Source organism: Peromyscus eremicus, chromosome 15, assembly GCF_949786415.1.
Source record: "Peromyscus eremicus chromosome 15, PerEre_H2_v1, whole genome shotgun sequence".
NCBI classification, from domain to species: domain Eukaryota; kingdom Metazoa; phylum Chordata; class Mammalia; order Rodentia; family Cricetidae; genus Peromyscus; species Peromyscus eremicus.
Window position 1 is genome coordinate 32,042,267 of NC_081431.1, and position 26,557 is coordinate 32,068,823.

General features: G+C 40.8%; 1 protein-coding gene and 1 long non-coding RNA gene across 2 annotated transcripts; one reads left to right on the forward strand and one right to left on the reverse strand.

Moving 5' to 3' along the window:
- Positions 1-1,241: 1,241 nt before the first annotated feature.
- On the reverse strand, positions 1,242-19,475 carry Vamp4 (vesicle associated membrane protein 4). Its single transcript, XM_059280119.1, has 7 exons — positions 19,083-19,475; positions 15,459-15,572; positions 10,904-10,950; positions 8,592-8,642; positions 2,849-2,949; positions 1,537-1,616; positions 1,242-1,406 (listed from the first exon to the last, which is right to left on the reverse strand). The coding sequence occupies exons 2-7, from the start codon at positions 15,522-15,524 to the stop codon at positions 1,383-1,385; spliced, it is 369 nt and encodes a 122-aa protein (XP_059136102.1). The 5' UTR covers positions 15,525-15,572; positions 19,083-19,475; the 3' UTR covers positions 1,242-1,382.
- LOC131924882 (uncharacterized) lies at positions 19,205-24,552 on the forward strand. The gene is made up of 2 exons (XR_009383107.1): positions 19,205-19,720; positions 23,221-24,552. It is a non-coding gene; the product is annotated as an uncharacterized LOC131924882 (long non-coding RNA).
- The last annotated feature ends 2,005 nt before the right edge of the window (positions 24,553-26,557 follow it).

The following is a 26,557-nucleotide window of genomic DNA, read 5'->3' on the forward strand; positions in this document are numbered from 1 at the left end:
CATGAATGCTTTAAACCATGGATCCTACCAAATCCTCTGTATGTGGTATTCCCTGTGAAGGCATATCTATGATAATAAATTGATAAATTAGATAGAATAGACTAACAACCAGTAATAAAATGGAACACGTGGATAATAAGGTAAAAGGAATTTGGTGTTTCTCTTCCAAGGCAAATTTAGGTTCTCTAATCTCAGCTCACTGTAGATAACCAACAATATGGAGAACAAGACCATGGACAGGGGGATTGCTACACACTGACACAGGCTGCCTGGGGACTGTTACACACTCACCCAGGCTGCATGGGGATTATTACACACTGACACAGGCTGCCTGGGGACTGTTACACATTCACACAGGCTGCATGGGGATTGTTACACACTGACACAGGCTGCCTGGGGACTGTTACACATTCACACAGGCTGCATGGGGACTGTTACACACTCACACAGGCTGCATGGGGATTGTTACACACTGACAGCAGGCATCACAGTAGTTCTCTCCAAGTACACGGGAATACTGTCAGGTGTTTCCTGACCGTATTTTATCCACAATAATTTTACCCCTCCATGATGTTTTAATCTCCATTTTAAAGACTATACTTTAAATTCTTTATGAATAACAACACTTAATTGTATCAGTTTCAAATTAAAAAGAGAAGCTTAAGATCATTTCTCAGTCAGCTGCTTGACATTTTTAAGCTCATGTTATCTTTCTATATAAAATTGTCACAATCATCATTTCATTTTTTAAATGCATACATTATTTGAACTAATTTCATTTCACTGATGAGTCAAAAGTCTTGCTTTCATTAAACAATTTCATATAATTGAAAACTCATGCCTTTAATCCCAGCACTTGGGAGGCAGAGGCAGGTGGATTTCTGTGAGTTCAAGGCCAGCCTGGCCTACAGAGTGAGTTTAGGCCAGCCTTTTTTTTTTGCTATAAAATCTTAAAAGATATTTGTTTCATGATTGGTCATACTTGATTTAAGAGGCAAATTCATTTTTGCAGGATATTAGTATGTAGTGATTCCATTTGTTCTTATTAAAATTTTTCTTTTATTTCTTATTTCATTGAAATAATGAAAGAATAAAATGGGACATTTTCCATAATCTTTTTGTTAGGAGAGTTCCTGGCAAACAAACTGCTTCTGTTCCCCCCCCCCCCAGGAGAAAAATCACACTTCTGTCTAGTTTTCATTTTATTAAAAAAAAGAAAAGAAAAAAACCATTCTGTATATAATGAACGGTTCCAAAAGTGCCCAGAAGTGCTGCTAGGCAGGGCAGAGTCTGTCCCCAGGTGTGCAGATGCCGATCCACCGGAAACGGGGCTACTTTCAGGGAGCAGCTCTGAGGCATTCTTTCAGACACTGCTTGGATCCTCAGTCACTCCTCTGCGTCCCAGGCTGAGGAAATCTCCGGGTAAGCAAGGCAGTTGCAGCATGTGTCCTGCTCACAGAGCTCAGACTAGTGGCCCCTCCTCCTCCTCCTCCTAGCATCCTTCTCTGCCCTGCCCCCACCTCCTCATCTACTTACTTTGCATCCCCGCCACCACATTTGCCTTCGGAGTTGTTTGGATCTGTTGCTGAAAGCAGTTGCATTATCCGATAAGCTTTCTGCATCACACAGAGGGTGGAGAAAAGGATTAAATGACAAAACAGGATTCTTTTATCTAGTCACACAAAGACAAAACACATCAATTTCTACTTCTTCAATTTTTTCGCACAAATTGTTAGTCTGTATTGAAAAAAAAAAAAAAAAAACAACACAAAACACACGGAAGGTCAGTTTGTTCAACCAATCCCACCCCTATCCCCATTCAAGATTTTGAGAACCTTTCCTATGGCCTCAATGCAAAAACTTCTTAATTCTGGTAAGAAAATAGTTTAAAATTAAGACTAGTAGGGGGACGCAAGATGGACACTAAGCCTGGTGACCTGAGTTTGATACACAGGGACCCACAAGATGGAAGGAGAGAGCTAAGACCCTAGCCTCCACATGTTCATTATTGTTTGTGTGCTCCAACGCATGCGCATGCACACAAATTAATGGAATAAACATTTTTAAGTTAGTAGGGGATGGGGTTGTTGCTCATGGGCTGATGCCCGATAGTATGCATTAGATCCCAGCAACAGAAACAAAACAAATACTTTGGCACAACTCTAGAAAAACTCTGCACACAGAGAAAATGAAATTTTCAGAAAACAAAGATAACTGATTTTGAGTGAAAAGAATAAGCAATCAAGCAAGTTTCTGGTTAGGCAAGTCTATCAAGAATGAATCTGGCGTGCAGCCACTCACCATTCAAACAGCGTGAATGGCTAGTATGTGCCCCAAACCATTACAGGCTCAAAGGCTAACAGCTGCCTGTAAACAAAAGCTGCTCAGTTTCCAGGGAAAGCCTAAGTCATCGTCCAACAATACTGAGGTCCAAATATGTGCTAGGAATCATTATAGACACAGAGACCAACACCTGTCAGTAAAGAAAGACTCCCTAATTCCCGGAGAAGACATAAAATTAGGCAAGTTTGAAAGGAGTACTAAAAAAACAGACTAACATCTTGACATCACAAAAAACACAAAGCATATCAACATAACAGGGCAAGAGAAAAGAGGGGATTTAACTTTTGGCAATTAAGTTTTAAATTCTCTGTTCTTAACTGAGTAAGGAGGAAACAATACAGTAAGACCATTCGCATTAATGGGCAGAAACTAAGCCATGGCCGTCAGTCTTAAGAATTGAATGTTAACTTCCTAAGCCATGATTCCTAAATATCAGTGAGACAAACGGAAGGTATATTAGCTACACACATAGTCATAATATCAAGAGATACGGAAATGGCTGTACCTGATTTGTCCTGCAGCTCATCTAGTCTCTCTCCTCTTTCAATGACCTTTGTGATGTTTTCTTGCATCACATCAATAACTTCATCCACCTGATTCTGAACACTAGTTTGAAAAGAGAGAAGATTTATTCTTCTTTTAGGAATAACCGCATTTTTAGGACTTTTACTAGATGTGGCAAATTCTCAGAGAACTGTGGTTTGCCATTAACCTATAAAATTAAGCAATGATTTTCCACTTGGATAAAGGCTATACATTAAAGTAATATTTAACTGAAAGCTTACTTTTTGTCTTGATTCTATCTTGAATGTATCTCATAAGCAAATCAAACATTGACAGAATGCTCAGTGCGACTTAGTGTTTCATTTCCTTTTTAACAGACTGTTGAAACAGCAGGTAAACCTAATAATCATAACTTACCTTTCTTGGTAATGCATTTCAACCATAAAAGACTTACCAAGGTGTTTGGCCAGGTTTACTGGGGACTAATGAAAAATACCTAGTTTCTAAAATGGAAACATACAGTACAACTTATGAGGCACTGGATACCCAATGGGCATAGCCCTTCGCTGCTTACTCGTTTTCTCTTAAATATAAGCAAGATTCAAGATAACCTGGAACACCCCAGAATATGTAAAAATGCCCACCAAAAGGCAAAAATGAAAAACAATTCAGTCTTTCAAAATGAAAATGTTTTCTTCTTTTATGTGATGACAGCCTCTTCTAATTAAACTTCAGACTATTCAGTGAAAACTGAAACAAACTTAAGAAGTGGCCAAATGGTCCTCAACTACCCACTGTCACACAGAGTTACCTCCAAAGTATAAAACACAGAAATGCTTAATGGAGTGTCTAGTATTCCTCTGATGCTCTAACCACAGATAAGAACCTAGCTTAAATTACTTTATATAGTAAGCCTTGGCAATGAACTATCTAAAAAGAGAAATAAAGTCAATTTCTGGTCCTTATAACTCAAAAACTGTTTAGAGCATAATGATTATTAACAACAATATACACACAGAAACACACATACAGTTAAGTAAATAAGAATATGCAGTTGTCTTTCGTGTGTGTGTGTGTGTGTGTGTGTGTGTGTGTGTGTGTGTGAGAGAGAGAGAGAGAGAGAGAGAGAGAGAGAGAGAGAGAGGGAGAGAGGGAATGAGAATTCACTTGGGCATTTTTTAAAAATCCTAATACACATCTCTTCTCTGTCCTATCCTACACTATCCCCCCAAATTAACCCAGAGTTGGGGATGAGGGACCATGTGCAGTTCTGAAAGAGTTCTATCCTTTATTTGAGCTGGTCAAAATGTGTGCTTTAAAAACAAGGAGAAGGCCCACTCAGACAGAGGTGATCAAGAGGCAGGACTGTCACATGTTAGCAGCCATTACTATGCCTGATGATCCCATCTTCCACTTATGTTAAAAACATCATGCATGCCCCTGGATTATCCACACATAGCCTGCAGGATTCATCACGGCTTCCCAAAGGTCTCCTTCCATACCTGATTCTCCTGAAGGCTCTAAGACTAAAACTCAAGCAGGGATACACCCAAATATGTGATGTGGCCGCTCAATCTCTAAGAGATGTCTTAATGCAAATCCTAACTATCCAAGCAGAGGGTTAAAGATGTTTATCCTTCTGAAGAACAGTGGCATGAATATTTCTGCAACTCTTCATATGTACAATCAACACATTTCATTAATCTTAAAGCTGAAAAACAGCCAGCTCAGGGGCCCTGCCCCCCTTTAGGACTGAACACAAAGTGAGAGTACCTGTTGATTTACCTACAACAAGCGTATGGCAGAGCATTTGAAAATCTCCGTGCTGAGTAAGTGAACAATCTGAGCACGAATTTTGTAACGCTGACCTACTGACTTGAAAGCAGGTCTGTGCTCACATTGAATGCTGGTGAGAATGTAGGCAAGGGGGAGGCTTATACACTGTTGGGAGGGATGTAAATGAATCCAGCCAATACAGAAAGCAATGGGGAGGCTGCTGAAAGAAATGAAAAATAGTCCCAGGTACGTTGGTGTCTACCTGTAACCTAGTACTTAAAAGGTGGAGACAGGGGGGTCAGGAGTTCAGGGCTGTCCTCAGCTACACAGTGGGTCTAAGCCATGCCTGAACAGTTGTGACATTTCCAAGTAGTCATTTGTATTTTACACAAGTGGCAACTAGCAGGGCAGAAATGATCAACAACGCACTATGGCTGCTACACACAATCAGATTATAGTTATGGATATTAATATGCCATATTATACATGACTTTAAAGTAAGGTCAAAAGGCTGAAAATACCCAATGAAATAGGTTTCATTATGACATTTCCAAACAGTGTACCTTGAGCATATTCATTCCTCTGCTGCTCGTTCTCACCCTCTCTCCATGCCTCTTCCCATTCCCTACCTTCCTTCTACTTTTGTGTCCTTTTTACTCACCCCTTTCCCACCAGACTCCACAACATGTGGCTCATGTCCCAGGGTAGCCAAGGCTATACAGAGAAACCCTGTCTCAAAAAACAAAACAACAGGGGCTGGAAAGATGGCTCAGTGGATAAGAGCATTGGCTGCTCTTCCAGAGGACCCGGGTTCAATTCCCAGCACCCACACGGCAGCTCACAACTGTCTATAATTCCAGTTTCAGGGGATCTGAAACCCTGACCCAGACACACATGCCAGCAAGACACCAATGCACATAAAATAAAAATAAATAAAATCATTTGAAAAACAACAACAAACGAACAAAAAATTCATGTTCTGCCACACATACACATTCTCCCTTATTTTATAAAGAAAATACTAATTTTTCATTAACATCCCCATCTTGCCTTTTAAGGTACTGTTAACAAAGAGAGTTTATTGTTTTAAATGATGTTTTCATTCATTCATTCAGAGTGTGTGTGTATGTGTGTGTGTGTGTGTGTGTGTGTGTGTGTGTGTGTGTTCGTGCAGTAGTCAGTTCTCTTGCAATTCCTCCACATGGATATCAGGAATTGAACTCAGATCCTCAGGCACGGGGGCAGATACCTTTTCCTGCTGAGTCATCTTGGTGGTCCCAACAAACGAAGTTTTAAAATTATGTTGTACTCTTTTTTTTTTTTTTTTTTTAAGATTTATTTATTATGTATACAGTGTTCTGCCTGCATGCCAGAAGAGGGTGCCAGATCTCATTACAGATGGTTGTGAGCCACCATGTGGTTGCTGGGAATTGAACTCATGACCTCTGGAAGAACAGCCAGTGTTCTTAACTGCTGAGCCATCTTCTCAGCCCATATGTTGTACTCTTACAGCTGCAAATATATTGCTGTCAAATCATGGGAAATCCTTGGGTGCCTTTTAAAGTTTGAACTGATTGGACTAAGGGGACAGCAGATTACTCATCTGCGACAAAAAGTATCTAAAATTTGTCAAAGTAGCATTTATGATGCTTTTATTCAACTTAAAAGCAGAGGAAACATTCCAATAAAAGTCACAAACTTTTGTCAAACTGATGGTCAAAGTCTGTAATTTCCACAAGGAGGTTAAGCAGGAGCATCTCAACTTCAAGGTCTGCCTGGTCAACTTGGCAAGACCCTGTCTCAAACAGGATTTTAGAAAAGTTGGTGGTGTAGCTCGGTGGTAGAGCTCTTGCCTAGTATGCATAAGGCTCTGGGCTCAACCCCTAGGACTGGAAAAAAAAAAAAGAAAATGACACAATAAAATGATGAATTTTATAGAAGCAAGTAAATATTTAAAGTATTTCTCAAAAAATGTCTCTTAAAAAGTATTAATAGATATTTTTATATTAAACTGTAACCAACTTTAACTATCACTGGCCAATCATATAATTCCAACAAAGCAACAATGTTGCTGATCTACAAAGCTGGGAAATACTCCATTGAATTATTATAAATGAAGTGGTAATAATGCATCTTAGTTAAACAAAATGACCAATCTGGTGTACTAGACTAATGTCAGGGAGTTTTCCTTAAGCATGTGGCACGGCAAGTTGTCCTTTGTCACCTTGTACACACTGGTGAGTCATGTCATGTTAGATTAGTGTTAGTGATGCCGGGCCATCAATTAATTTTCAGTTTGCTCTTTGATGCCTGATTTCCAACTAAATTCAACCAGCCTTCAGTTCTAGAGTAAGAACCACTACATCACTCAAAGTCACAGTAATAATTTATATATGGTATATATACATGCCTTGTGTGTGTGTGTGTGTATGTGTCTCAAAAGACACAACAGGCCATATTCTACTAGATTCACTCTGAGGAAGCATTTCAGACAGGAAACAAAGCATATCGGCTGGACAAATGATAATAAAATCTAGGAGTGTCATCAATAGATTCCTCTGCTCCAGGGACACCTTAGGCTCTCAACAATTCCATACTGACACTTGCAGGCATACTCATGAACAATGTCCTGGGAATCCACTGGTACCTGAGATAATGAGGGACTTGTGAGGCCAGTCTCACTCCACTCCATGTGTACTTTGAACCATCTTAGACAGTTTCTTACAACTCTCAAGTGTTGTGGAATGTTATTTTAAGATGTGTTACATTTGTTTAATGATGCAAAGATATGTTGCTTCCTCTATGTTGCATTTTTGTTTAACTCTGTGAAGCTGTGTTATTGTACCTGTTTAAAACACCTGATTGGTCTCATAAAGAACTGAACGGCCAATAGCAAAGCAGGAGAAAGGACAGCTGGGGCTGGCAGGCAGAGAGAATAAATAGAAGAAGGAGGAGCAAGAAAAGGAAGAAGGTATCGGGGCCAGCCACCTATCTACACAGTAAGCCACGGAGTAAGAAATAAAGGTATACAGAATAGAGAAACATAAAAGCCCAGAGGCAAAAAACAGATGGGATAATTTTTTTAAAATAATTTATTTTTATTTTTATGTGCATTGGTGTTTTTCCTGCATGTGTGTCTGTATGAGGGTGTCAGCTGCCCTGGAACTGGAGTTACAGACAGTTGTGAGCTGCCATGTGGGTGCTGGGAGTTGAACCTAGGTCCTTTGGAAGGGCAGGCAGTGCTCTTACCCACTAAGCCATCTCCCAGCCCCCCAGATGGGATAATTTAAGTTAAGGAAAGTTGGCTAGTAATAAGCCAAGGTAAGGCTGGGCATTTATAAGTAATAATAAGATGCTGTGTGATTTATTTGGGAGCTGGGTAGCGGGCCCCTAAAAAGAGCAAAGAGTAAAAACAACCAACAACACCCAGGTTCTGATGAGGTATGCAGTTTCTGCACGCTGCAGACTATAAAATCCACTTAGCTGCCTTCTAGCAACAATTCCTTTGTAACACAGTATCTACAACTGGTGGTGAAGTTACTGGCCCCTTTTGGTGTTAGTGCTGAAGTGTGAGACAATGGTGCAGGAAGCCAGCACCTCTGGCCCCTTCTCCTTTTTCTATAGAATATGAACCTAAAAGAGCTTGTATTATAATGGCAAGGATTACAGGCATGTGCCACCACGCTCACCCAACCAACATTTTCCATCAAAGTGTCTTAGCTTTTGTGAGCTATATGATCTCTGTGTCACAACTATTTGACACTGCTATTGTAACTCAAAAACAGCTAAAAATAATATGGAGACAAATGGATATTTGTCTGTATTCTAATTAAAAAACAAAACAAATCAACCACCAAGTTTGTTTATAAAAACAATAGCCAGATCTGGTTCACAGGCTGTAGTCTGATAGCCCTGGTCCACAGAGAACTATAACAATCATTTAAATGAATGACTATCTAGGAACTTACTGCTTAATCTTATCATTTCTAGGTCCAAATCTTGGTCCAGATGGTCCCCGTCTGAAATAAAATAGCCAGTATATGTTAGTAATGACAATATCACACAAATATGAAAACAAGAAACACAACTATGTGTGTAATCAAGCTGGATTCTAATATGGATCATCATTAATCATACAGAGCTGCATTTCACAGCAGGTGGTGGTAGAAATGAATGATACACAATTACGTATCTACTTCATGGTACATACTGTTGGCCATAATCTAATTCTTCCAATTGGTAAAACTTCCTGAGAAAATATGGAGTACATAATCCTAATATTTAGTGATACTTTACCCCCTACACATTAAACTCTGAAATGTCATGTCAACTAAATTGTCACTGACTATGAATGCCTTTGTGGTCAATTCTAGAACTAAAAATGCAACTTACTTTGAATTTCTTCAAAACATTAAAAATTTGAAGTATATTTTTAAAATACCTTTCTTACAGATATCCACAGAGCAAGAAGAAAATGCAAAAGCACAAGAAAGCATTTAACAATCTCAAGTTATTACTATCGTCTCTTGTCACAGTCAAGTGTATAACACCTTCATCCACCCAGTTCAGTGCTCTAGGAATGGGAACGTCAGGGTATTTTGATAAATTTTTTTCTGAAGATAGAGAAGGTTTAAAGCACAAAACTAAAACAAAACAAAACAACCCTAAGTTCTTAATTTTTAGACATGAAACTTTCTAAAGGAAGGGAAAATATGCATTTCTAAGAAAACATGTTTAGAGGAAAAATTAAAACTATTCATTAAAACAATATCATTTATAAGGATGACAGTATCACTTTGCCTTAACTTCTATAAGTGTTTCCCTCTCAGTCTTCAGAGCTCCAACTAAGTACTGGAGTTCTGGACCAGCATTCTATGCCAAATGACAGGTCAAAGCACTATATTTCATATTCTGAACCAGATAATTCGGAATAAATCCAGAGACAAGCATGAAAAAGTAGTGATTAAATAAGGATACTACAGACAAGACAGTTACCTAAGAATCACTAGGTTAAAACAGTCCAAAAGCTCGGTGTGGTGGTGCACAGTTAAATCCCAGCACTCGGGAGGCAGAAGCAGGCAGATCTCTGTGAGTTCAAGGCCAGCCTGGTCTACACAGTGAGTTCCAGGACAGCCAGAGCTACATAGAGAAACCAAAAAAAAAAACAAACAAAAAAACCAAGAACAAAACCAAAGATATATTAAATCTACTATAGTGATATTAGTTCTTCAATATGGCATTTATGATATAAGAAATATGGGAGGAAATGAGGAAAGAGAGAGGGGGACAGGGAGAAGGAAAGGGAGGGAAAGACTGAGAAAGAGAAACAGAAAGAGTGACAGACAGACAAACAGACACACAGTGGCACACATGTATAATCCCAGCATTTGGGAAACAAAGGCAAGATGATGGTTGAGTTTGAGACCAGAATGAGACCCTGTTGGAAAGATGGGATAAAAGGAAGACATTTAAAAAATTGATTTCAGTGGCAGTGTGGCCACTTTGGAAGACAAATGTGACTGTGCACCGGCCTTCATGTCTGGGGATTTACTCAAGAGAAATTAAGGCGTGTGTCCTCACAAACATCCGCACACAAACATCTACAACCATTTTATTTGCTTTAGTAAAAAACTAGAAACCGGGCTGGAGAGATGGCTCAGAGGTTAAGAGCACTGACTGCTCTTCCAGAGGTCCTGAGTTCAATTCCCAGCAACCACATGGTGGCTCACAACCATCTGTAATGAGATCTGGTGCCCTCTTCTGACCTGCAGACATACATGCAGGCAGAACACTGTATACATAATAAATAAATCTTTAAAAAAAAAAAAACAAAAAACAAAAAAAACTAGAAACCACTAAACATCTACATACAAGTGAATGGAGAAAAGGATCACAGTGTATTCACACAATGGAAAACCACTCAGAAAAACAACCAACCTGCTGACCCACAGATGAATCTCAAAATAAGCAGGTTAAGCAAATGAAGTCAGTTTAAAAATTTAAAAAAGGCGGGGGCAGGGCCCACCATATGGCTTCCCTTAGAGAAAACTCTCGGAGACAGAAACAGTGGTGACAGAAAGCAGGTCTGTGGAAACCTACAGCTTGGGAGAGCAGCAGCTTACAAAGCGGTGTAAAGACAGTTCTAGGGCAAGAGTTGTGTTCCTTCTTTAAATGGATGATAGTATAGATTTATTCTAGTATATGTCAAAACCCACAGTGAACACTTTAACTATGTGCACTTTCTTGTACGCTAATTGAAACTGAAAAAAAATTAACTTACAGAAAAAAGTCCTCTTCTTCATCCGAATCATCTTCCAAGAGATTTCTCTGTCAAAAAAAGAAAAATACTTGAGTTTTCTGAAGCAGAGGAATTACAAAATGTCAGGGAAGAGAGAAGAAACAAGTTCTAGGCTGCTGACATTTTTTAAACAAGCTTCCAGGAAGAGGGAGGAGTAAATACAGACGCTGTCCTGGCAGTAGAAGATATGGGACAAGGACTGTGGACCTTCCAGAGAAAATGCTCTCAATTCCAGAACCCTGTCACTGGTGTGGCAGTCATCCCTTCCCTCCATCCTCTCTGTCGGCAGCACTGATCTGTGGAGTTCAATGGCTACCCCAGGAATAAGGGGGGTGACATTAGAGCTGAGACTTAGTCCAGAAATGTTCAATACATATGCTAATTTCCAACAATGCAACTTTACAGTTTCACATTACCAAACACAAAGTCCTCCTGGAAATGAAGATGGGGCCACATTCTCCCTAAAAGGAGAACATGAGGTCCTAGAAGGAGATTAAAGTCAAGGAAATCCAGATCTTCAAACATAACTAATACATTCTATTCTGTAGGCAGAGTAATGGTTCCCAAAGATGTCCCTGTCACAATAATCAAACCCGTCCGGGACCCTGTTAACTTCTGGGGTAAAGGAGACTTGGCAATGTGTTGAAGGAGCCTGAAGGTCCTTACTGATTAGTCATCTGAGTCCCAACTAAGGACAATGGTTCCTCCAAAGAGAACAAGGGTCAGAGAGAGAGACACTAAGGAACTGAGATTCAGGTCGGGGAAGAGATGAACCAAGAAAGGCAGGCCACTTCCAGCAGCTTAGAAAAGCAAAAAGCAATTTCTCCCTAAGAAAATATGAAATAGCAGGTTGGTGGTGCTTTAACTTTGCAGTAATTCGCTTCTCCAGAAGTGGGAAACAAATCACCTATGCATCTTTTCTGAGGACACTGCTTGAGGAATTAGGCCAGTCAAAAAGAAGACGGCTGGGCGGGGAAAGAAGCTGCTTCACAAGTGCAAGGACCTGAGTTGGATTCCCAGCATCCACGTCAAAAAGCCATGTGTGGCATTATGCATCTGGACCCAGTGCTAGAGTATGGAAACAGGAGGCTCCTTGGTGCTCTCTGGCCAGCAAGCCTAACCAGTCAGCAAGTACCAGGGTCAGGAGAGACCCTGTCTCAAAAATAAGGTGTGGAGCAACTGAGGAAAAGACCCAACATTGACTTCTAGTCTTCACACTCACACATAGGGAGCACACCTGCATATACAACACACACACACATACAAGATGATAATGTCATTGTGAACAGTAAGTTAATGACAAGTATGGCATAAATCAAGTCTCTAGGAGAGCTTAAAACTTTCCCATTGAAGCTCAGAGGCTGAGTGTGGGGGTGTGAAGTGAGGAAGTACAAGTGTATTAATGTGCTCACCTTGGTAAGAAGTGAAGGCAGGAAGGGGAAGAAAAAAGAAAACTAATGAGGGTGAATAATTTTTGGTATGTTGACAACAGAGATTTAAATATCACTGTTAAAAATATTTAGCTAATATTTTAAAAACAGAAGGAAGAAGTAAGGGAATAAATTCACTAGAGTGCCTCGTGGTCTCAGGGCAAGGTAAGAGATGAGGTAAAAATAACCAATCTGGTAAAAGTATGAGGGGAAATTTTAAAAGAAATGCATGTATGTATAATAGTCATTTATCTATGTAAAATAATATGTAACATATACTAAAGAGTAAAAAAGAAAGCCTTTATTAAATGTTCATTAACAAATACTTGTAATACTGAGCATTTAATACGTGCTAGATATGGGTATAAACACTAAACATGAGCTGTGACATGGTCTCAGCTCTTAAAGAAAAAGGTGTTCCTAAGAAAAATGCCATGCAGAGAATTCCAACAGTGATGGGACAGGAAGTGGCAGGTGACTACGTGACACTTAGGTTGTCATCGAAAATCCTTCTGAAGAGATGAAACTTAAGCTGAAGTTCAATGATAACAAAGACCCAGACAAATATCAGAGGTAGGGCACTCACTGCCACAGGAAAATGGCTGGCACAGAAAAATCCCAACAGTATTACTCATCATAGCAAGTGAGTGACCTCATTAAAAACAAAATCACATATGACTGGGGGGTGGGGGCACAAAATCCAGCCAATGTTTATTTGTTTTCAAGAGACTTACCTAAAAGCAGTGCCAAATAAAGAATAAGGTGGGGTGTGGAGAAAAGATATAGTGGTAAGCTCAAACCATAAAGAGTATTAGTAACCTAAAGCCAAACCTTAAAGCACCACAATAAATAACAATTATAAAATGCACCATCTACCAAGAAGACTTAAAAATGTTCATATATTGATAATATAGCTTGAAATATATAAAACAAAAGTCATATCAAATTACAAGCCCAGTGAGTTATAGGCTTCTTTGAAGATAACTAGACATAAAGAGTTTATCTCAGTTATCTACAGAGAAACACACATGAGACCAATATTCACTGATCAGCTACATGTGTTAGGGATACAATATAATGAGTGTACAACAGGATACAGTAAGAAATTCTCACCCAGCAGGCATAGTGTGAGTGTGATAAGGGTATGCTCACACATCACTGCTGGAAATCTAAAGCTGTACACCCACTTTGGAAAACAAGTCTGAGACCTCCCCAAAACATTGGGCATAGTTACTATAAAACCTAGTAATTCTGCTGCTAGATACATAGCCCCACCAAATGAAAACAGGGCTCAGCCATTAAAGGGTAGGCTCATAACTAAAAGTATAAGAAAGAAAACATATGTTCAAATGCTGTGGGATGTCTTTCTATATGCTGTGAATATGTGTTGCTCTGATTGGTTGATAAATAAAATGCTGATTGGCCAGTAGCCAGACAGGAAGTATAGGTTGGACAAGCAGATGAGAAGAAGGCTGAGAAAAGGAAGGGAGAGTCAGGATTCGCCAGCCAGATACAGAGGAAGCAAGATGACAAGGCAGAACTGAAAAAGGTACCAAGTCATGTGGCTAAACATAGATAAAAATTATGGGTTAATTTAAATGTAAGAGCTAATCAGTAATAAGCCTGAGCTAATGGCCGAGCAGTTACAATTAATATAAGCCTCTGTGTGTTTACTTGGGGGACACGAGTGGGAGAGATTTGTCCCGACTGCCAGCAGGCCGGGACACAAGAAAACTTCCAACTACATTCAAACAAAATGTGTATGTTAGTTAGTATTCATTAATTCAGTAGTATTCAGTACAACTGAACCATGGGGATGTGGTAGGGCAGGCATCCCAAAATGTCCATCAACTAATGTACAGATTAACTAAATGCTGTACACCCACATGATAGAATATTATTCAGCAATAAAAGGAACATAAAGTGGCTGGTTAGGTGGCGAAGTGGTTAAGAACACTATCTGATCTTCTAGAGGAGCTAGGCTCAATTCCCAGTACCCACAAGGTGGCTCATAATCATCTGTTACTTCAGTTTCAGGGGGTCTAAAGCCCTCTTTTGGCCTTCTCAAGGCACTGCACACACAGTACACAGACATACATGTAGGCACTGCATACACACCTACATACATAAAATAAAAAATGGAAAAAATATTTAGAAAAAAGGAATATAAAGTACTAATACTATAATACTGACAATTTTGAAAACATTATGAATTAAAGAAGCCAATCACAGCAAGACATATATCATGTGATTTCATTTACACAAAATACTCAGAGTAAGTCAAACTACAGAGGTTTAGTTGTCTATAATTGAAGGAATGGAGAGAATGTGGAAGACTGGTAAAGGGGACAGGGCTTCCTTCAGGGATATAGATATGCTCTAAAACTGACTGTGGTAGTAGCTGCCCAACTCTGTGAAAATATCAAAAGCCACTCAACTATATGTATCTAATTTAAGTGCTCAGAAGCCTGAAAATATTACCCTGATCTCCTCCTATCTTTTTACCTAGGAATTGATCATAAAAACATTCTCTGACCTACCCTGTTTGATGACAGGTCTTAAGATATCCATTCCAAAGGTTTCTGTCCCATGTCCAGTAGAAAGGAACACAGAGGCCAAGAAGAAGTGGAGAAACAGTTTCTCTTTCTCCTCCTTCCTCTTTGCTATTAAATCACACCCTTCTGTCCAATCCTATTTCTACAAAGTTGTCCATGCTTCATTAAACCTCAGCATAAAAACAGGCCAATTCACCCTCCTTTTTAGGTCTTCAATCTGAAGGCTCTCGTGTCACGTAAAATAAAACCACGATCAGACAAATCCTACTTTTCCTTTGTTTTGTTTTTTTTTGCTTGTTTTTTGTTTGTTTTGGCTGGCCTCGAACTATCAGAGATCCACCTGCCTCTGCCTCCCGAGTGCAGGGATTAAAGGCATGCGCTACTTTTCCTTTGTTAACCTTTCTTCTGTTGTGGGGCATCAGCCACGACCCTTTAAGGTGAAAATGAAAAGGGTCGCCCCTTTTCTGTTCCATACATTACAGATGTCCTTCTATCATTTACAAGAAATGCACCTTACATTGAATTTCTTTAAAGCTTAGATTCTAGACTTACCCTTTCACTTTTCACAGATCCAGTAACATCATCATCATTTAGGTGGCGCTTGAACTTGGGAGGCATACTTTCTGCTCACACTCTTCTATTTCCCACCAAGTAAGTATTCGCCACCTTAAGGAGAAAACGAATTTCATCATAGGAGAAACTCTGAGGTAGAGGCTAGCTAAAGTACCTAAAACTGTACAAGGCCCTGCATGATAGGGTCTCCTCACCTTTAACCTCTAACTACCTTCCCTTTGACTTGCTCCATTCCATTGACTATAGTCTATATGCTAAGCCTTAGCTTGCAAGCAATAGTTAAAACCATAATAAAAATCAATGTTACTCCCCTAAGGAAACATGCAGAGAAAATGGGTAAATTTAAGATTTTATAAAATGGAAGAGCAGCTACTGTCAAAGCGGGGAAAAAACGGGAATGGTCCCTAAATGCTGAAAAAGCTTTGACTTTTAACTTGGAGTAAGGAAGCGGCATACTTCTAGTCACCGCGCTTCTAACTAGTTGCTTAAGCAATGATTTAGTTCCTCATCTGTAAAACAGTGATTTCCAGGATTCATGGGTGGTCACATGAGCTAACACATGCAAAAACATTCAGAAGCTATGGTCCACTGGTGCTCCATGAGAGGGGCTAATTTGTAAGTACTAGTGTAACATGGCGGTAATAACAATTCTACATTTATATATACACGTGCATATCTATTAACTCACAAAGCACATATATACACACACATATTCACACAAACATATTTACATATGTGAATGTATATGCACATGTTCTCTCCCTTACTCCCTCCCTCCCTCCCTCTCTCTCTGGCTTTCCTCTTGTTTCCTGACATATAGATCCTAAAAGCCCTATACCTATGAGTGATAAATGTGAGTTTTTTATGCTAATAAGATTGACAGATGGTCTGGCAGTCTATAAGCAGCTTCAGAATGGAGACTCTTCACTGAAAAAACCAAGTCAGGATTAAAGGTTGGGCTATTTCAGTCCACACCACTCTGGAAAAGGCAGAGGGCTAAAGTCTGAAGTGATCCCCAACAGCTGCTATTATAATTTACTCTTTTCACAAACGAAGCTTCCATAGAAATCCCAGAGGTCAGGACTCCAGAGAGCTCTGAGGTATAAACACATGGACTTTCCTAGAGGGTGGACCCCTGGAGGGGCCAGGAAAGCTCTGGGCTCCTTCTTCTACACCTTTCCATCTATGCCATCTGATCATTCATCTGCACCCTTCATAAGAACCTTTATAAAAGCTGGCAAAATTAGGAGCCTCCTTGAACTCCATGAGCTACTCTAGCAAACGAATTGAAACCAATGAAGGGGCTGTGGCCATCTCAATTTATAGCCAATTAGAAGAACAGGTATAAACTTGGGGCTTGACACCTGAAGTGGGGGCCATTGTGGCTATTTCCTAGGAGACAGTGGTAGAAACAAACTAAAGGGACTTTCAGGGGGTCTCTGCTGGAGAATGTCCTGCAAAATGGTTTGCTTTCTGAGGGAAACCAACTTCTTCACATTCTGGGTTCACAAACATTTTCTGAGAGAAAACGGGATTTTCTTCTTCATATATAAAAACAAGGAAGTTAAACAAAGCTGGTTTTCTTTGCAGCAGAACCACCTCACAGCCTTTTATATGTTAATGTGCATTGTGATTTTTCCAGGAAACACTTGAGTATGCAACATAATCAAAATTTTTCTGGAGTAGTTGTTATGCAAATACAAATTTTCAATATTTTGGAGCAGATGATAGCTGACGAAAAGTCATAAAAGTCTAAGGTGTTTAGTATGTGCTGAACATGTACGTACATGCATATCAGTAACACAGAAGCATTTTTAGCATTCAGTGTTATACATGCATTTTCTTTTTGATTTCTGACGCCTCTTTCAAGCAAGCATTAAGAAAATTTAGTAGGATAAATAACCCACAGTGTTGTGTCACTACACTCAAACAGATCAATAAGTGATTATGCATGTTTTAATATTTATTCACTTAATTGCCATGTTACACAACTCTGTTCTAGAACGACATACTTTCTTATAACAACCTACCATATTCTATAAAAAAAAAAAAAACCCTTGAAGATCTTTAAATTGTTAGATATTAGTTTATTACTGGTAAGCACTAAGGGAAAAACCCATGTCCAAGTAACATCAGTAAAATCAGCTTCCGGTGGTTTGTTTTCCAACCAGCAAACCACTTGTTTTCAAACCACTTGTAACATTAAATTACTACCCACGCCTGAGTGACAGCTCCAGGATTCTTTACTCTGCACTATTTCTGTTACATAGATCTGGTCCATTTCATTCCTTACATCTAATTTCGAAATAAATTTTATGCAGAAATATTACAGAATGCACTGAAAAAAATTGGCAAAGCAAGAATTGAGGAAAATGAGCTTTTAATTATATCTGGACTTTATATTTTAAACCTCAACAGCACAAAAGAAACAACTCACTGCTAAGAACAGATACTCCAAGTGATCTTAGCCACCAGGGAAAGACGTGATCAAACGAACTTACATAACCTTTCTATACGATAGAACGCTAAGCCTTAATGAGGAGTAAACCCCTTATTCAAATTCTTAAATCCAAGTTAGCAGTCTGAGGAAGGAAGCAACTCAGGTCAGACAAACAAAGCCACTAGCCAAACAGTAGACTGATAAATAAGCTATTCTTGACAAACTACCCAAAACTAATGATATTTGTAGGGTAAAAAAGGTAGCAGAAAAAAAACTGTGCTCAGAAATTAGAGTTAACTCTATTCTGCCTACAGTTCCTCTACCAAAAATATTCTTGTCAGTTAAAGCGTCTACGTAGTAAGAGCCATGCCTGATGGCTGTCCCTGTCGAGGATAGAACACTACAGGGTTCACCGAAGTGTCAACAACGCAGGGCTCTGACGTGTACTTATCACTCGCTTAATCTCACGTATGTATCTCTTGTAGCACGTTCTCTATTCAGTGGCTTTACACGTAATACACTTCTAACCTGTTGTTTAATCTATGTTGGCTTTTTTACTTTACAAAACACGCCCTGTGAATTTCGTTTCACAAAATGCTCAAATCTGGCTGGGCACCGGCTTCCCTTTTCTCAGCCTCCATTCCCTTTCTGGTTCTTCCTCATTTCTCATCTCATCCGCAGTCTTGGTGGGTGGCAGTTCCACGCAAATCGTGATCTGAATGGACTCAGACCGGAAATCTTACTCGCAGAACCTGTTAGGTGTAAAGGATTCACCTCCACCCTGGGGTCATTCTAAACACAGCGGGGTGGCGCGCTTTCTCCAGAACCCCTGAGGAAGGAGCTCAGGCAGCATCACGGCTGGTTCCTCGGTTCTCTTCCCCGCCGCCACACCAGGCCCCGCACCCCGACATCTGCTAGGAACTCTGGCCCCCCTACTCCCGGTGCAGGCCGGAGAGGGCAACTCGATCCCAAAGCTCCTCGGCCGCCCCAGCCGCACCCCCTGTCCCCGCGCCCCTTCCTCACGGCAGCCCGGGCCCCAATCCCTCCCCACTCGCGACCCGGTCCTCGCGCAGATCAGCTCCCGGCCCCAGCGGACGTTGGGGGGCGGCGGGCAGGGGCGTCGCCTGGCTTCCTTCCTCCCTACGCGCGCCGGGGCGGGATACCTGAGGCTCCGGGGGAGCTCCGGGCAGCAGTCCCTGCTGGCTGCGCAGGGCGGGCGGGGGAGGGAGCGGGAAGCGGAGGAAGGAGGGTGGGAGGGGGGGGAGACCGAGGGCGCCGACCAGCCACCGCTCCGAGCTGCTGCAGCGCCCCCGCTCATCGAGCGACTCGGCGCTCAGCCGCCTGGCGCTGGGCGGAGGGGGCGGGCTCAGGCCTCCGGCATCGAGCCGCTCGGCACTCTGAGGCCTGGAGCGGGCTCATGGGGGCGGGGCCGGGCCGCGGAGATCGAGCCTCTCGGCGCTCCGCGTCTTGTTGCTGGGCGAAGCGGACTAGTTCAGGCAGCGGAGACACCGAGCGGGTCGATCAGTCCGGCCATTCTTTAACCTAGGAGAATCCCCAGTAGACGTGAGGTTCCGATCCAATGGAGGAGCACGTGGATCGTACGGGGGCTGCGTAGGGAACGCTGAGGAGAAGGCGCTCAAAGCCGGGCGCTGAAGGGGTGACTGGGGTGTCTGTCGGTTAGAAGCTGCTGCTTTGCAGACGGTCTGCGAGAGCCGGGTAGAAGTGAAAATGCCGATGGCATTTTCTGATGGAAGAGCTGTTTGACGCCGTTTACAAAATTGGTTTGGCTTGAGGAGCATTGGTAAGGGTTACTCAGTTTCATTTCCTTTAGTTGTAGCCTAAAACATCAGGATCCAGATACAGGATTTAGGTGGGAAAACACCCTTGCCCAGTCATTCCACCAGTAGATTCATCTCCTTCCCATCCTCCGCTTGGAGTATTTATTTAAAACTTGCAAATCTCATGACGCTAGACTTAGTCCAAAAACTTTGGTTTTGTATTTTTGAATTTTGTATTTATTTTCTCTTGTTATTTATTCTTGTCCCTACACGTCTTTTAAACTTAATAGTTATGAGTCCTTTGTTACTACTGTCTTAACTGTGGGGAAATAAGAAAGGATGTTCAGAAACAAGACAATAAACAGGAGGAGAAAAATTTCTTTAGCATAGGGTTGATGTTCGACTCATTAGTTGAGTTGACTCCTGTACACCTTTGCTGACTTGGACTGAAATGGCCTGCCCAGAATGGAATCATTGTAGTCTGTGTATCTGTCAGGGCATGATGGTGAGATTATCAGAGTCCTTAGATGGCCCAGAAGTGTTCTTCTCTTCATTTAATGTTTTGTAAGATGTACTAATTTATATGTATGAGTGTTTTGGCTTCATGTATATATGTGCACCATTCCTGTGCCTGGTGCTCTTGAAGATTAGGTGAGGACTTTGGATCCTCTGAGACTGGCATTACAGACTGTTGCAAGCTGCCATGTGGATGCTGAGAATTGAACCTAGGACATCTGAAAGAATATAAGTGCTTTTACCCATGGGGCCATCTTTCCAGCCCCTTTAGTTGATTTTTTATGTGTATATGTGCTTGCTATGTGGGGTTTCCGTGCTTTATTTCCTTAGCCAGTTATAGACCTTGTCTGCGGATGTGTAGGGAAATAGGATCAAAGAGCTGCAATAGACATGTCACTTTTTAGCTTTAATGAATCACCTATTATTTTTCTTTGTTTTTAGTCATAATGCTTTAATTTTGCTGATTACTTTGATTGCTTTTGGGCCACGAACACATGCCCCTACTCTTTAATAATGTGAAAAAGTCCCTTTGACTGTCACTAACATTTGTGAGTACTTAGGAAATGTGATTTTTGTGGTCAATGCGAGTCACTGTCTTAGTGTTCTATTGCTGTGAAGAGACATTATGACCACAGCAACTTTTATAAAGGAAATCATTTAATTGGGACTGGCTTACAGTTTCAGAGGCTTATCAGCATGGTGGCATGCAGGCAGACACGGTGCAGGAGAGGAGCTGAGAGTTCTACATCTGGATCTGCTATTGTTTCTTGTGACGTAAAAAAATGGAATGTAAATCAATTATAAAAATGTGAATAAATGAACATCACTCAAAATGTAAATGAAAAGAAATAAAAAATACTGTTTTTCACTTGTCAGTAAATGACAGCAAGAGACAGTTCAGCAGAAAATATGCAGTCTACTCTTCCTTCATAGGGGAATACTCCTAAGACAGCAGACAGGAATGGGATTTTATAAAGAAATATAGTAATACAGACTCCCTGGCTAATAAACTAACAGTATTTGCTGGCAGAACAGTTCATATCTATGGACTTCCTTTAGCTATATGTCCCTGAGCTGAGATTATTTATGCTGAGTACATCAGGAATCTATAGAGTCGAGGGATATAAATCAGTGGAAAATAGCAGTGTAAATTATGTAATAGTGCCAGGTGGTGGTGGCACACATCTTTAATCCCAGCACTCAGGAGGCAGAGGCAGGTGCATCTCTGAGTTTGAGTTCAGCCTGGACAGAGTGAGTTCCAGGACAGCCAGGGCTACACAGAGAAACCCTGTCTCAAAAAACAAAAAGTTATGTAATAGTATAATAGTATAATTAGCAGCTGTTTCATAGCTGAGTTAGCCCATTCTGTATTAGTGGGGTGACTATACATCTTACTTAGAAAGCACATATATTTTCTTGAACAAGAATGCACCCAAGTCAGGAGTTGTCTAAGGAGCAACACTAAGTAACCTAAACCTGTCCCTACTTTGCACTCTTTGATCACGTGAGTTATGTGGAGCCTGGCTTTAAAAGACAGATTGACTGTACCTTTTCTGAAAAATATAGATAATGTACTGGGAATGCTGAGATGACTTCCTCAGAAACTGTAAATGTGATATTATGAGAAGGGTTCATGGAGATACTCGGTTTTCCCTCTTAATTCTTCATGTTTATTGATAGACTGTTATAAGAGTTTTATCTTAGGGAAATGCCCTCGCACAAAGATAAGGACATCAGAGAAACTCATCTAGTTGTGTTGTAAGTTTAATATACTGTTGTTAAAACTGGCCACCACTTGTCAAAAGACTGTCTTTCAGCACCGTCCTAATTAACACTCGATATTTCTGCACAACAACCTAATGATAGTATCTTTTTCTTTGTCAATTTAGAGAACATGATTCTGAGAAAACCTTGTGTAATCTGTCCAACATTAATAAATACTGCACAACTATAAGCTTATATTGAGGTGAACTAAGTATTTTATCTAAATGGGCCCCATGCTTTACCTAAAATAGAAATTAGGCAGTTTATACTTGTTTGTTTGTTTGTTTGTTTGAGACAGGGCTTCTCTGTGTAGCCTCATCTGTCCTGAAACTCATGCTGTAGACCAGGCTAGCCTCAAACTCACAGAGATCTGCTTGCCTCTGCCTTCCTGAGTGGTAGGATTAAAGGCATGCACCACTACTGCCCAGCAGTTTACACGTTTTTAAAGGAAGGATAAAAATGTTTAATTGTGGAAATATATTGGTAAGTTAAATCTATTGCAGTAATGAATAGATACACATGTCATTGGCAAATTAGGAATTTTCCAGATATTCCACTACTAAGCCCTCGAAAATAGTTTAGAATTAACATGCTAAAATGCCATGATCACACAAAGGTAGAATGGGAGACATAGTGGTTATCACATATTTGTAGTTAGGAGGCTTTAAAAACAGGAGGTAGGCATGGTGACACACACTTCTAATCCCTGCACTCAGGAAGAGAAACAGATGGATCTCTGCATTCGAGGACAGCCTGGTCTACACACATAAAAAAGAAAATAGAACAGAATCAACAGGCAAATTAAACTATTTTTAAATATTGCATTGTGATACATTGTTCCTAATAAAGGAAAATTTCTGATCCTTAAGATGATTTTTGTAAGCCAAATAATAAGAGAAAGGGGTAGTAAAAATCTATTTGCCAACTTTATAGCTAAAAGTTAATGCAAAGTGGGAGATAAGAGACAATATTTTATCTCAGTATGTAAGTAGAACAATAATCTTATTATATAAAAACTATCAAAAAAGTTTTGATTACAAGACATGATTTCTTTGAGGTGTGTTGAGTAGCCATGGTGAACAATGCTATGTGGCCCAACAGCAGGCCAGACCACAGCTACCACAACCTGGGGACAGTAGAAAGTTCCATGAGTAAACACATTGTCTAACTAGTAGTGTTCTTCTATGTTGTATGACTTCCTGTGTGTGAGAGATGTGAATAAATGTCTATTTACCTTGAATAGGGCACCAGCACCAGACACAAAGAGTAATTCCACCCAAGTCTACTTTGGTGAACCGAAGAGTTTATTGGGGTTATTTAAAGGAGCATGGGCGACTCAGAGGCAGAATGCATCACCAGAAAGCCTACCATGACATAGGTGATGACTCATCAAAGTTGCATCCCTGAAGCTCCTTGCCTAACTTGCAGATGATCCCACCAGAGAGCCTCCTCCTAACAGCTGTTTACTGCTTTTATAACCCTGGGGCCCTTGTGAATCCTGTAACTTCGAACCCTTGCAGCTTCCTCTATAGCCTCTTAAATCCTGTAAGTCTCTTCCTTCACAGAGGAGTGCTCCAATTCAGAGGAGGTAGCTACTCAACATTATATACCACAGCATTCAACTGGTACCCATGGCTTTATCGATATACTTTTAGTAAGATGGGGAGAGGGTACAGCAGGGTGCAAGTGTTTAGAATTGCTTTGGAAATGTCCCCTGTGCTGGATTTCTTCCAAACTGGCGAGCAAGCTCTTGATTATTGACTCCTGATGTTATTTTCATCTAACTTTTTGTAGTCTTTCTTTGATTTGCACCATATCGACAACTTCAGATGGCAGGCCAACAGAGAATCCTCTTAGCTTCTCCTCTTGCTTTTTCTGTTTTATCTTTAGGTGCTCCAGCAGAACCTTAGCCTGATCCTGCAGTGGTAGCTGGGACCTCCTGTGGCCCATCCGATGTTGGAGGGGAAGCCACACACCCCAGTTTATTCTTAAAGCACATAGAAGCAATCTTTCAAGCTTAGTGTCTTGTGGTGATCCCACTTGATGTCGAAGGCTTTAGTATGCTGAAGATCGAACATTACTTTCTTGCTGAAAGTGGTAATACTAGTTTTGGGTGGATTTCAAAGTGAATTGGTTAATCTTTCAGGTATATGTGACAGGCATTCTTTTAAAGTTTAAGGATATAAAAATGGTAAACTGTATACTCTCTTCCTTATATAGCAACTCAGTCTTACACAGCAACACAAAAAACTGCATGTGTTAGCCTTCCGTTACTATGATAACATGCCTGTGTGTGGTAGTTTGAATGAGAATTTCCCCCACAGACTCAGATGTTTGAAACTTTGGTCCCCATCTGGTGCTGCTGTTAGGGTAGGTTTAGGAGGTTTGGCCTTGCTGGAGGAAGTGTTACTGGGGATGGGGCTGGAGGTTTCAAAAGTCACATACCATGTCCAGTTCGCTTTCTTTGCTTGGTGTTTGTGATTCAAGCTTCCTGCCCCTGTCATGCCTTTTCTCCCCCATCATGGACTGGAACTCTCTGGAACCATAAGGCCAAATAAAGTTTTTTCTTCTATAAGTTCTATAGTTGGTTGTGGTGTTTTAAAAGCAACAAATACAGCAGAGATAGCATAACAAGAAGCAAGGTCAGTGGGTTAATGAGTTTCAGAGGTTTTCGTCGCTAATAACTTGGGCTTGTTACTTTGAGGCCTGTAGTGACATAGATTATCATGACAAGGGGCACTTTGAGGAGCAAGCTGATCACTTCACGGTGGCCCAAAGAAAAAGTCAAAGAGACTTAGTTGCCACGACTCCTTTGGAGGCAATGTCTCCAATGACCTAGGACCTCCAACTAAGCCCGCTTCCTAAAGTCCCCACTATCTCAAACAGCACTGCAGGCTAAGTCTCCAATACATGGGTCTTTGGGGGACATTTAAGATCCAAACTGTAGCACTGAGCAACAATCAAAAAGGAATATAGTCAGGTTTACAGTCAGATGGACAATGGCATCAATACATTTGCTAGCTTAATAGTAACCTAAAAACTACAGTGGAATCGAGTGGGAGTGCTGCCATACTTTGGGGGCAGCAATAAGAGGAAGCCATTACTGCCTTGGCATGAGTCAACTCCTACAAGAGCAGGCTCAGTAGACAAATGACAGTCATGGTTGGAGGAGAAGGGATGTCTGGTCCTGGAGTACAGCCATTGCTGACCCTGTCTTGGTCTACTTCTCTTCCCACTTCTCTTGTCAACTAAGTGAATAGTAGTGGAAGACAGAAAGAAAGATCATGAAGTCTCTCTTTTCTTCCTTATGCCTTTTTTTCTTTTTTAAGGGTAGAAAGTCATTTTGCACAGGGATCCTCCCAACTGCCATCTCTAGAAAGAAGAGTCCAAGGAAGAGTATTTACAAGAATGTCTATTTTCTACTGGTGCTTTGAGATATCAGAATTGGGTATTTTTTAAGAGGTTCATTTAACTGTATTTGGGAGGTGGAATATCCAAGATTCAATAGCTCCATAAGCTTGACCTCCAGTCAGTATCCTCTTTTCTACATCGTATATCTGATGGCCTCATGGAAGGAGTGCATACAAGATGGGGGATTACATGGTGAAACAGAAAGCCACAGTGAGGAGGACCGAGTCTTGTTCCTTACCACACTTACAAGGGCACTTCCTCCAGCCACTTCATTTTGAATCTGGCTCCGTAGTCTCCTCCATCATTGTGATACTTCTGATGATCTAATTTCCTTACACTAAGCTCCACTTCTTACATGTTCCATTGCCTTTCGACACTGCTGTGCTGAGGGCTAATACAGGACTTTTGTGACGTATACCCAAGCCATATCCAAATCATAGAAAGGAAAAGAGTGAGTGTTTGTTAGCATCTGGGGTGAAAGGATGAAGAGTCATCAATAGTCAGACTTGTACAGATCAGTTGCGACAGGACAGTTTAAATAAGACAAGTCGGGCTTGGTGGTATGTACCTGAAGTCAATTACAACACTGGAGAGGCCGAGGCAAAGGATGATAAAGTTAAGGCCAGTCTGAGGATAGGTACCAAGGACTGCCTCGGCAATGCAAAATAAAACACACCTGCACACAAAGAAAGCTGGGAGAAGGCTTGCCCAGCCTGCTCCAGGGTCTGTCTTCTATCCCTAACACTTAAAAAAAAAAAAAAAAAAGAAAGGAAAATAGAAGAAGAGTGGGGGAGAATGGTAGAGCGCTTGTCTAGCAGGGTTTAGTCCTCCAAGCTCTCCTTCTGTCCCCATGAAGTGGGAGGGAGATGGAGTGAGTGGTCATTAGTGCCAACACTTAAGAGAAAATAAGATACCAGAAAAGTCATTCGATATTTGGACTCCCAGGCCGTTATTGATCTTTCAGAAGTATTTTGGTTAACAAGGGAGAAATAGAAGCCACATTGTCAAGTTTACATTCCAGTGGAATTACAGATTCCTTTTTGTGGTGGTTTGAATAAGAATGGCCCCCATAGGGTCATATATTTGAATTGTTAGTCACCAGGAAGTAGAATTGTTTGATTTTTTTTAACTTCTTATTCTTTTTGTCTTTCACATCATGTGTCTTGAGC

What these genes read in the sequence shown, in the direction of transcription:
- Vamp4 (XM_059280119.1), bottom strand. Translation starts at nt 15,524, where the DNA reads ATGCCTCCCAAGTTCAAGCGCCACCTAAATGATGATGATGTTACTGGA. An exon ending in GAAGAAGAGGACTTTTTTCT is followed by an intron (nt 8,643 to 10,903) that starts GTAAGTTAATTT and finishes ATTTTATTTCAG; the next exon opens with ACGGGGACCATCTGGACCAA. An exon ending in TGAGCTGCAGGACAAATCAG is followed by an intron (nt 1,617 to 2,848) that starts GTACAGCCATTT and finishes TGTGTGATGCAG; the next exon opens with AAAGCTTATCGGATAATGCA.